Below are 12,206 nucleotides of genomic sequence, written 5' to 3'. Positions count from 1 at the left end.
AAAAATAGTTTAAAGCAAGAGACTTTTCAACTTTCATTTTTCTCTCTTTTTTTTGTACATAATACCTGTCATAACATATTTTTATGCAGCTATTTGTTGGCTATTTAGGAGAGATTAAGGGGGGAAAGTCAGTAAACAGAACCATACCCAAATGCAAAGCAAAGAATAGCTTTGACTTTTGTGAACTTAAAGGAGGTTCGGGTACAGAAGAAGAGTTCTTTTATAAGGAAAATGCTCAAATAGAATCCTTAAGTCTGATAATTTAGTTTGTGCCCTCTGGAATTACAGGGCTCCTTGCATCCCATGTGGCAAGTGAGGGATACTGAAGTGATGTATTTTGCATTATGAAAAAAAAAAAAATAGATGATGTACTGTGGTGTTTATCTTCGTGGGTAGCTTTTCTAGGGCTGCTTTCCAAAGTAACTGTTGAGAACCCAGAATATATTGCCCTAGATAGGTTACAAATCACAAGACAAATCTTTTTTTTTTTTTTTTTAGAGACAGAGTCTCACTTTATCACCTTTGGTAGAGTGCTGTGGCATCACAGTTCACAGCAACCTCCAGCTCTTAGGCTTAGGCGATTCTCTTGCCTCAGCCTCTCGAGTAGCTGGGACTACAGGCACCCACCACAGCACCCAGCTATTTTTTTTGTTGCAGTTTGGCCAGGGCCGGGTTCAAACCCGCCACCCTCAGTATATGGGGCCAGTGCCCGACCCACTGAGCCACAGGCGCCATCCTCACAAGACAATTCATATCTCTTTTGGTCAAGTCTCCTTCGCTAATTATTTGAAAACCTTAACTGGAACATTATTGCTACCTTCCCACATTGGAGGGGTAAAATTTATTCTGTTTGTTCTAAATTAAGTGGCCTTGGTATCACTTAGAATTAAGAAGCCTTTATTCTAAAATGTTAATGATTAGATTTTTTTTTCTGGTTTAATTAGGTAAATAATGCCATTTATTTGATCAGATCTAAACATTTTCTCATTTTCTTTTGTTTTAATAAAGAAATCCATCATTATATCATTGGTGATTGTATACCTTCCTTAGCATTTGTAATTACAAAGGGATAATTCCTTGGTCTATTGCAGGGGTCCTCAAACTTTTTAAACAGGGAGCCAGTTCACTGTGTCTCAGACCATTGGAGGGCCAGACTATAGTTAAAAAAAAAAAAAACAAAACTATGAACAAATTCCTATGCACAGTGCACATATCTTACTTTGAAGTAAAAAAACAAAACGGGAACAAATACAATCGCACCGCCTCATGTGGCCCACGGGCTACAGTTTGAGGACCCCTGGTCTATTATAAATTCCTACCTAAAGTTATGAACCATTTTAGGTGAAACTTCTTTTATCATAAAAATAAATGTTACATGACCATAAATCTCTACTTTTTATTAATTTCAGAATATTTTAAAATCATTTTTTGGATTCTGAAAACATACTTGTAACCATAATTTTATATAATTTATCAAAAAATCTTTTGAGATAATTTAGGCCTATATTTTACTGATGAGGAAAAAAGGCCAAAATAATTGAGATAGCACAACCCCTGTATCACCTAGGCTGATGAAATACCTAAACTGCAGCTTTCTTTATCAAATATCTTACTTTTTTTTTTTTTTTCTGTAGAGACTGAGTCTCACTGTACCTCCCTCGGGTAGAGTGCCCTGGCATCACACGGCTCACAGCAACCTCTAACTCTTGGGCTCACGCGATTCTCTTGCCTCAGCTTCCTGAGCAGCTGGGACTACAGGCGCCCGCCACAATGCCCAGCTATTTTTTTTTGTTGTTGTTGTTGCAGTTTGGCCGGGGCTGAGTTTGAACCCGCCACCCTCGGCATATGGGGCCGGCGCCCTACTCACTGAGCCACAGTCGCTGCCCCCAAATATCTTACTTTTCTAACTGCTAAAATATTTCCATTTGATAGTCTCCTAAAAGAATAGCAGAAATATCATTCCACCAGAAACAACATTCAAGGAAGTATATTACATTGCCCTATTTACATCTCCCAGAAAGCTAAAAATCTGGCATTTACTTGGGCATAACTTAAGTGAAAAATAATTTAAAATGTTATGGATTCATTAAATGAACTTGTTACATTGAACAGGAGTCTGGTTCAGACTTCTGCTTTCTTTTTTTTTTTTTTTTTTCCTTCATCCAGAAAGGAAAAAAAAAAAAAAATTCCAAGAATCATTTAAACGTTTAGATTCAAATTAGCAGCTCTAAGTTCTGTTTAATTTCATAGGCATAAAAGAATATCTCATACAGTGATCGAGATGGTTGCCCTTCCTGTTCAAAATTTTCTCTTCCTTCTAAGAAGAAAAAAGAGCTCATGCAGATTTTCTGCTACAGGTGGGCAGGGCCCTCCCTGCTCACAGTGGGACCGTCAATGCCAGTAGAATTCTGGCATGTCACAAGTGCTCAGTAATGAATGGATAGATATGTTTCAGTTTGGTGGCCAGGACACACCCCAGTATAAATATCTACCTTGTTTTTAAATTTCCAATGTGTCCGTAGATCATTACTTAGTTCAGACGCACAGTAAGTCAATTCTTTGTAGAAGAAAAACAAATGATGTTTTAGACAAAAGAGTGAATGCTTAGAAAAAGGAGATATTTGCTCTAGATGTTAATGGAAAAGGAAGAAAAATATGTTATGCTCGAAGTGTGAATATTCTATACTTGGCTTTTTGCCCATTTTCCAAAATTATCTTTCTTAGAAGAGACTCCAAACATGCAATTCTGTCCACATATTTTTTATCCCTCTTGAGTTAGAGTCAAGGAATTATTCTCTTCCATGGAAACCATTTTCTCACCCTCAAATGACCAAGCGAAGTGAAATTTAGCCTGGAGTTGAGAATAAGCATGAAATTGTATTCCCTGGTGCTTTTCTTTTAACTCCCTTAAAAGGTTTGAAACATTTAACTAGGAGAGTTGTCATGAGTAGTAAACAAAGTGATTGAGATGTATCTATTCTTTGGGGCAGAAAAAAAAATCATACTAAAAGTTAAATTAAACATTGTTTACTGAATTTCAGTTTACCACACACCCTCTTGGTTTATTTCCTAGGAATTGTAAATCAATCTTCTATTCTTTTCTACCCTGAATAGACAGTTTACTTTCATGAGTTATGTAACTAACAGATGATTGAATGGCTCTCTGAGTAGAGCCTTCCTGCTAATAAATACACCAGAAATTAGTATGCTCTGCGCTTAGGTGAGTCAAAAAGTACTTTGATTATTGTATGAAAAAAATCACTTTTCTATGTCCTTTTTTTCACATGACAGATGATAAAAATTCTGGGCCCCAAACTCAGAGGTTTTCCCCTCTTATTTGGGGGATTAAACAGAGAAAATTTTTATTTCTTTTTTTTGGTCAGAATTCTCTTGATTGCAAGCAACAGAATCCTATATCGGACTAACATAGGTAAGGGAGTATATTCTAGAAAAAGAATATAGCACACAAAAAAAGGACTGTCCCGTGCCACCCTCACTACTTCTTTTCTCTGCATATTAGTATTATTCGTATCAATAGTATTTTTTCCCAAAGCATTGGCCAGCTTCCTCTTGTCAGGAAATAAAGGCACTGCCCCCTTCTGAGTTTCGTTTCCTCTTTGACATGTAGGAAAACCTTATTAGGTTTGATATTGGAGAGGCTTGCATATGTTTTTGGTCAAGCTTGCAACCACAAGTCAGAGTACAACTAGCCTAACTGGGATCAAAGCCTCCCCTGGACCAGTGACCTTGGCCAAGGGATGAGAGTTAAAAGAAAGCAGCAGTTCCCACAGGAATCATGCGGGAGGGTCCATTCTCAGAAAGTAGGAGTTCTTCCCAGAGAAGTAGTAGTGGGTAGAGAAAGCCACAGCTGGACCACCTCAAGCCCTCTCTTTGTACAATAAGAAAGATAAATTACTATATGCATACTTATAATCCCACTGCCAGTTTAACATGAGTTTGACAATAGCAGCATTCTATAAACATAATCATTATGTTAATCATTCTGCCTCCTGTAACTTAAGGAGTTTAAATGAAAATAATGAATGCTAGATGGGCAGAATTACACTAAAAGTGATAGTCTATTTTAAAAAAGAAATAGCTGGGAAGGGCAAAATGATTACAGGGAAGGCTCTACAGTTAGAGAGTATGGGAGAGACCAGGAGGAACTGGGCACAGCAGAAGGACAATCACATATTTTTTGTATTAGACACAGATGTCCTTTTAAAAGGACACATATTCCTTAGGATTCTAGGGAAAGACCATTTTCAGTAGTAGCATGCAAAAGCCACGTTTTTAAAAAACACACCTTAAAATAGCAATTCTAAGTACTATTAAAAAAATTTAAAAAACACACCTGGATTTCACATTAAGGCATTTGTTCCTGAAAGAACAAAATTTAGCTTGCTAAACACTTAAGTTGTATAGTTTTAAAAGTATTTACAATAAGGCAGCCCATGGCTTGCCTGTTAAAAATCCAGTTATCACTGAGGTTGGGGTCAGGGTAGTTTTGAAACAAAAGATTTCATTCACAATTTGTGTGTGTGTGTGTGTGTGCCTATTTTATACAGAGCCTGGGATTCCAAAACATTATTAAGAAAGAGATGTATGTATACTTAGAGTATTACTCAGCTATAAAAAAGGATGAATTAGTCTCTTTTTCAACAGTTTGGATGGAACTAGAGACCATTATCTTCAGTGAAGTATCTCAAGTTCAGAAAAACAAACACCACATGTACTCGCTATTAAATAAGAACCAACCAGTGAGCACACAGGTGCACAGAGGGCAGTAAAACTCCTTGGAAATCGAGCAGGGGGAGGAGGGAGGATGGAAGATCCAGAAACCTACCTCACTGGTATGATGAACACTATTCAAGTGCCAGGCACACTTACAGCCACGACTCAAGCATTAAAAAAGTGATTCATATAACAAAGGCGTTTGTACCCCCTTAATATTTTGAAATTAAAAAAAAATAAAAAAGAGATTACAATAGTGACATCATTTGAAGAAGCATACATTATTTACATATATTTATTAATAATTATTAATAATTTACATACATTATTAGGCAAGTGTCTGCAAATGATAGAAAAAGCCAATTAAGGGACCAAGGCCTGGAGTTTTCTGAGGGATCAAAGGGGAGATTCACCAGAGGCTGATTTAGAAAAGAAAGGAGATAGTACCCAACCCCTCATCAGAAGCAGTTAGAGCTGCACAATTCAAGGGGACTTTTCCCAGACATGTGAATGGTCTCTATCTGTGCTGTCTCCTATTCATACTGGAATATCATTGAGATGCAAGAATCACATGAGAAAAAGTGTAAAAACATGTGTGTGCCTGGACAGTTCTGAGTGCATAACACTGCCTACTCTACTGGACTATGATCAGTGCTAATCCAGAAAAGGAAATTAAAACTGGGGCATAACATATTTGCAGATAGAGGCCCCATTAAGTCATTGTGACATATAGAAAGAAACAATATCTGTGCTTGACTAGAAGGGAAGAGGAGAGGCTGAGATCAGGGAGGAATTCTTGCCTAGTCCGGACTGAAGGCAGTGAGAATCTGCACCAGTGCGCTGTTAACACAAAGCCATGAGATCCATAGTAATAAGGAGAAATTGACATATCTCCTTGACTCATTAAATGTGTAAAGTACAAGAGGAAAGTCAAAAGTAGTATACATTTTTGAGCTGAATGATGATGGTACATGATAAAAATGAGAAAATGCCATGACTTGTCTTCTGTGAGAGGCAAATTCCAAACTTGCTTATAGAACTGTTGATACAGAGATGATGGGGACCCATCCTCGGCTGAAGTTGGCCAGCAGGAAGTTAAAGGTGCTGAACTGAAGTGAGCCCCTAATAGAGTAGAGAACGGAGTGACTGTGGTAATTCCTGTTGACACTGAAAATTAAGAAAAGAGAGTATTGTGTGGAGTGGTCAGCAACTCGTCCACTAACAAAATAATAAAGTCCACTGTCAGGTACCACACTGAGCTCACGGTAGCATTGTGTTCTATGTTTTTAAAGGAAACACAGCAATATTTGTTGGATACTGTGTAAGCTACTAATATTATGTTATTTGCATCTTATTACTTAATAAATAGAATTGTTCTTTCATTTCTTTTAGCCTAAGAGCACCATAAAAATTTATCAAAATGGCTCAGTACCCATAGCTCAGTGGTTAGGGCACAAGCCACATACACTGAGGCAGGCAGGTTTGAAACTGGCCTGGGCCTGCAAAACAACAATGACAACTGCAACAAAAAAATAGCTGGACGTTGTGGTGGGTGCCTGTAGTCCCAGCTACTTGGGAGGCTGAGGCAAGAGAATCCCTTAAACCCAAGAGTTCAAGGTTGCTGTGAGCTGTGACACCATGGCACTCTACCAAGGGTGACATAGTGAGACTCTATCTCAACAACAACAAAAATTTACCATCATCCAGAGGGCACTATGAACCAGGAAAATTTAAGAATCTCTGGAATAATAAAAGTTAAGTCCCCTTATGCCCTCAATGAATCCCCAACAATAAAATAAATAAATAAATAAATAAAAGAAAAAAGTTAAGTCCTGAGAAATAGCCATTAAGCTTAGTAGTAAAAAGGTTTTTTATAGTAGAGAAAAAGCAAAATTGGGTGAATTCTAGTGGTTGGGGTAGAATTGAGAAGGGGATGTTGAAGAACATGGGGTTGGGGGACAACTGCTTTGGAGGCACCAATTTTTCATCCATCTTAGGAATATAAAGGAAGGAAAGGTCAAAGGTGGGATGAGAGTTCAGGGTTCTAGGATGATAAGGAAGATCAAGGTGTATTTTTATGCAGAGGGAATTTATCCAGTGCAGTGAGAGGGAAAATGAAATGGTGGATGAGCTGGGTCCTATCATAGGACAAGGGGGCAGGAGGGAAGGCAAAGGGAACCATTCTCTTGGAAGGAAGACGGGAAACCAAGTTAAGGATCTATGATGAGGTGTGTTAGGGTTGTTGTGCTTTAAGTGTTGTGCTTAAAGCTTGGAGAGGCACATTGTCCCTGCTACAGACATGAGGAAGCTGAGGTTGGGGTAATGAAAAAAAGGCAGATAAAGTTCTAGAGATCTTCTGAAGCAGAGAAGAGAGAAGTTGAGATGGCTTCTTCTAGCTTCCTCCCATCTTCCTCATCATCTAGACAATGCTTCTGAAATTCTAATGTGCATGTGAGTCTCCTGGGAATCTTGCTGAAATGAAGATTCTGATTTAGTTGATCTGAGGTAGGGCCTGAGAATTTGCATTTCTGATGTGCTCCCTGGTGGTACCCATGCTGCTATCATGGGCCACACTTGGACTAACAAAATCCAGAAAGCCAGGGCATCACTTCAAAGTTTCTAGAGCAGGGCCTGGTATTAGTAGATGCTTGATAAATATTTATTGGATTGTGGGTGGATTGACTAGTTTAGATAAAGTGTGTGGTTGTTCTGGGAACAAAGGAACTAGTTCTGCAAAGGATGAAGAATTAGTGCCACAGCAGGGCTAGGGAGGGCAAAGAGGGAGTTAAGGGGATACTGCAGACAGGGGACTTGCAGGGAAGCTTGAGGGAGTGGTGCTGACAACTGGGTAAGGGCTGATACCGAATCAAAATTAAAGTCCCAACTGAGTGCTGGGCAGCACCTGTGGCTCAGCGGGTAGGGCGCCGGTCCCATATGCCGGAGGTGGCGGGTTCAAACCCAGCCCCGGCCAAAAAAAAAAAGTCCCAACTGAGTGGACAGAAGGACTAAATTCAAGTTTAGTCTCTTCACTGACTGGATGTCGATGTTGTTAAGGATGAGGGCAGCGGATGGAAGGGAAGCTGGGAATAAACAGATTCCATAGTCAGGAAAGTAAGAAAACATGCTGGAGCCAGGGGGAGACTAGAGATGAGACACGGAAACAGCAGCTTGAGTGTTGCTGAGTGCTGAAGTGGCCTGAAGAGTAAGGGAGGGTTCAGCAAGGATCCCTTCTTTGCTGAGGGGCAAGATTGTGAGATATCCCCTGCGGAAGACCGTGAGAATACTGATTCCTAGACCTGGCTCATAGACATTTGGAGTCCGTAGGCCCTGAAATATGTTTTTTTAAGAAGTTTTTTTACGAAGTTCCTTCAAGCAATATTTCAGCCAACGTGAGGGATTCCTGGATAACCTTCTGTAACTCCGTGGTTAAAGAGGAGAAAGGCTGGGAAAGGGAAGGTGCTGGCGAGATGGCACTTTTAGTTGGAACAGGGTCTGGTATTAGTAGGTGCTTGATAAATATTTATTGGATTGTGGGTGGATGAATAGTTTAGATAAAATGTGTGTTCTGGGAACAGAGGAGGCTAGAGTAGAGGCATGACAGTTCCCCCAGGGACAGCCAGAGACTTCACACACTGGCATTTTATATCTAGACAGTTTGATAGATGGCATACTACACAGTAATATCTCATGATTTCTTTAATCATTATGGTCATGATCAGGAAATCTCTTTTGAATGATCAAAGAGAGGATGCTGGCCCATCCTCCAGTTAATATTTCTTCAGACTCAGTCCACTTCACAGATGAATGCGTCAAATTTCAGGTTCATTTTAAATGAATGTGGATTCTTTATTGTTATTCTCTCATACGCTATGGAGCCTCATTTGTCTGGGTTTGTACTTGACCTCTGCCATGTACCAGCTCTGTGGCACTGAGCCTGGGACTCAAGCCACATGTGCCAGTGTTTTTATATATAAAACAAAGATAACTCTTCATACTTATATGTTTTGTGGGAAGAGGCTCTCTGTCCATGGGAAACAGAAAGGGGGCCTTTTGGAGAAGTCCACACCATCTATTTGATGCTTCTGTAGGAAGGGTGGTGTCTAGTTGCTACAGCAGCCTGAAGGTTCTGTAGGTTCCTCACGTCACACAAAGAAGGAAGAGGTTGGCAAGCAAAAGTACCTTAGTGTATTTATTACACATCTGCTGAATGTCAGGAATTGTACAGAGTGCTGAGGATATGGAAACACAGTTGATATTCTGGAAGCTTGGTTTGATAAGAAAACAGATGCAAGACAATGAATAATTGTATTCTTAACAATAAACTTTGAAGTGGTCAAAGTTCGATGGCAAGGCTGGGCGTGGTGGCTCATGCCTGTAATCCTAGCACTTGAAGAAACCAAAGCAGGAGGATTTCTTGAGGCCAGAAGTTCAAGACTAGCCAGAAAACCCCATCTCTAAAAATAATTTATAAAACGTCCTCTAAGAGTGTGGTGGCCGGCGCCCATAGTGCCAGCTACTCTGGAAGCTGAGGCAGGAGGATCGCTTGAGCCCAGAAATTTGAGGTTGTGTGAGCTAGGCTGACATCACTGCACTCTACCAATTGCCACAAATGGCCATTTTAATAAGACCCAGAGTAGAGGTTGGAGCCTGAGTTCACACTGTGAAAACGTTGTCTTTGCACTGAGCCAAGTTGTAGTAATTGCCACAACAATCTATGGATTCTGTTTAGCTAAAAAGAGATGCGTGTTACAGCTCTTTTAGAATATGTCTAGAGTCTTCATGAGAAGACTCACTCCCCCCCCAAAAATAAAAAAAAATGAAAAGAAAAGGAAATAATAAGAAGAATTTCATATTATGACACACAAGCATTCTTGATGTGCTCACTGCCAGTGTTAGAGGCCTGGCAATTTTAAGTGTTGCTAAACATCCATCATAGAATTTTCTAACCCTGGATATGGTTGTACAGGGTAGAGGTGGGAGGGAAGACACTCTGTGATCATATAAATCAGCAAAGTGGCATTTTCTTTCCCCAGCTGATTCAAAAGTTGACAGATGTTGCCGAAGAGTGTCAGAACAATCAACTGAAGAAGCTGAAAGAAATCTGTGAGAAGTAAGCCGTTATTCCCATTACAATTGGCATATGCATCTGAATTTATTAAACACAAATTCCCATTTGATATGCCTTTTCTTCTCCCCTTTTACTTCCATTTTGGCTTCAGAGAGAAGAAGGAATTAAAGAAGAAAATGGATAAAAAGAGACAAGAGAAGATAACAGAAGCTAAATCCAAAGACAAAACCCAGATGGAAGAGTAAGTTAAAGCACCCACTCGCCCTGACATTCAGCTGGAAATCAGAGTAACAGGTTCATAACCACACAGAGACCCCACCCAAGCATCCCCTCTAGTTCACCTTTCAAAAGATCTCTTCCATAAGGTTTTTAATCACGAACTCTCAAACAAAGGGCAGTGCAATAAATGTCTGAAGCACACCTAGACTCTTTTGAAAGAAGAGTAAGCAAAGAGCTTCCCTGGAGGAAGCTCCCTGGAGCTAAATGCTCACTTCCAAACAAAGTTTGGCAACCTTCCTGGCATTTAGTGAAAACAGAGCCTGTGCCATGGGAGGACCCTGACCTTTGTCCGAGGCTAGAGGATTGCTCCTTCCTTATAGCAGTAATAAGAATGTTAAGAGTTCTGTAAACTTTCATCTAGGAGCCTGAGATTCCTGTGCTTGTCAATTCCAGAAGAGCTGGTGTAAAGATCTATTGCTCATTTGCTTTCAGGGAGAAGACAGAGATGATCCGCTCTTACATCCAGGAGGTGGTGCAGTACATCAAGAGGGTATGTGGGTTCACCACTCTCTCTCCTTGGCAGACCACATGTGAGCGTTAAGTCAGCTCATCAGGAGCTTCTGGAAGGAAACGCCATGCCTTGTTGTAGTTCTGTAGAGTAGCACCCAGCACAGCTGCTGCACAGAGTGGGCCTCTCCATAATCGACCTTTCTGCAAGTTGAATGGCAAACCGCTGTATAGAAGGGCTCATCTCAGGGTAGACAGTCAAGAGTCATTTCCAAAGTCAGGAGCTCAGAAGCATGTTGTGAATGGGAGTTTTCCTGAAAGAACCGTTAGTTGCCGTCAGTGATAAAGAAGATGGCAACTTCAGTCTTTCTTATTGTTTTTTATTTGATGCAATGGAAGTGTTCAAACACAAATATGTAAGAATAGTACCCTCCACTGATCACCACCCCTCCCTCTGTGTTCCCACCACCCAACTTCAACACTGTAGTCTCCTATATTTGCCCGGGCAGTTCCTGACCAGGAAGTCAAATCAAATGTGAGCCACAGGTCTGAAAAGCTTTCAGTTTTTTCTGAAAACGTGCACTTTAACATTTAGATGAAAATGGCTTTCCTTATAATTTTTCTTATAGTTAGAAGAGGCGCAAAGCAAACGGCAAGACAAACTCGTAGAGAAACACAAGGAAATACGCCAGCAGATCCTGGATGAAAATCCCAAGGTAAGCGCAATCGAATAATAATGCACACTTTTTAATTTTATTTCCATTCAGTAAGAAGAAAACCTTCCTAGTTTATGTAACTAGACTCAGACAGTCTCAAATCAGTTCTCACATGTGAAACTCATGTATCTTTCTCAGTGAAGGCAAAAATACATGTATAGCAATATTCAATAATACTTTATCATCAACTGGTGAGCCTTTAAAATCTGCACATGCACAGAACCCACCTCCAGATATCTGACTTAGACCGTTCTGGAGTGTGGCTCAGGCCCTGGTGTTTTTAACGTCTTGGTCCTCCTACCCCTCCCCCTTGGTGGTTCAGGAGTGCAAAATGGAGACTCAGGCTAAATAAACAAGCCTCTTCCTTCAGTATCTGATGTAATGTTGCAATGCCAGATGCTATCCAGCAGAGGTCGCTCTGCACCAAAATCTCCCTGATTTTTAATCCAACAAAATATTGTCCTAAATCAGACAAAGAAAAGTGGTTCTTCCCCCCCCCCCCTTGTAGGAACAATTTATTGGGGCTTCTCTTTAAACTTATCTTGTACTCATTGTTTGGTTAAAATTAATTTTCTCATGAATGTTAATTTTAAATGAACTAAATATAACAGATACTTTCACTTTAGCAAATAGCATCTCAGTTTCAGAACATTTCATCCATTTTGACTTATCACTGAACATTTTTCTGTTTGTGAAAAATGCATTTTTCATTTTCCTGCCCTTCCATTTTCAGTTTAAAATATCTCCTCTAAAGTACTGCCATTCCATACAAGTATTTTTTGAGTCCTCAAAGCTCAAAAGTATTACTTTTATTCCTTATATAATCCATTCACCAATTTACTTCTACATTTCTTGTGGCTAATTCTAAATAAATTTTGTGGTTATTTCTGCTCTTTTGCTTTCGTATATTTGTTGTACAGGACATTTATTTAATATTTTTTATTCCTAAAGATTTTGAGCTC

The 12,206-nt window shown here is 39.8% G+C and overlaps 1 protein-coding gene across 5 annotated transcripts in view; it reads left to right on the top strand.

Annotated features, from left to right (window-relative positions):
* The window catches only part of PLCB1 (phospholipase C beta 1), a 922,504-nt gene that overhangs the window by 800,637 nt on the left and 109,661 nt on the right, over window positions 1-12,206 (top strand). For all 5 annotated transcript variants that reach the window (XM_053573858.1, XM_053573860.1, XM_053573861.1 and 2 more), the window contains 4 exons: window positions 9,768-9,844; window positions 9,954-10,043; window positions 10,514-10,571; window positions 11,158-11,244. In XM_053573858.1, the coding sequence (XP_053429833.1) occupies window positions 9,768-9,844; window positions 9,954-10,043; window positions 10,514-10,571; window positions 11,158-11,244 (312 nt within the window). The remainder of the gene's footprint in view (window positions 1-9,767; window positions 9,845-9,953; window positions 10,044-10,513; window positions 10,572-11,157; window positions 11,245-12,206) is intronic.

This window comes from Nycticebus coucang, chromosome 21 (assembly GCF_027406575.1).
Source record: "Nycticebus coucang isolate mNycCou1 chromosome 21, mNycCou1.pri, whole genome shotgun sequence".
In the NCBI taxonomy this organism is placed as follows: Eukaryota; Metazoa; Chordata; class Mammalia; order Primates; family Lorisidae; genus Nycticebus; species Nycticebus coucang.
The sequence above is the reverse complement of the archived record's forward strand: the minus strand, read 5'-3'. Positions and strand labels throughout refer to the sequence as shown.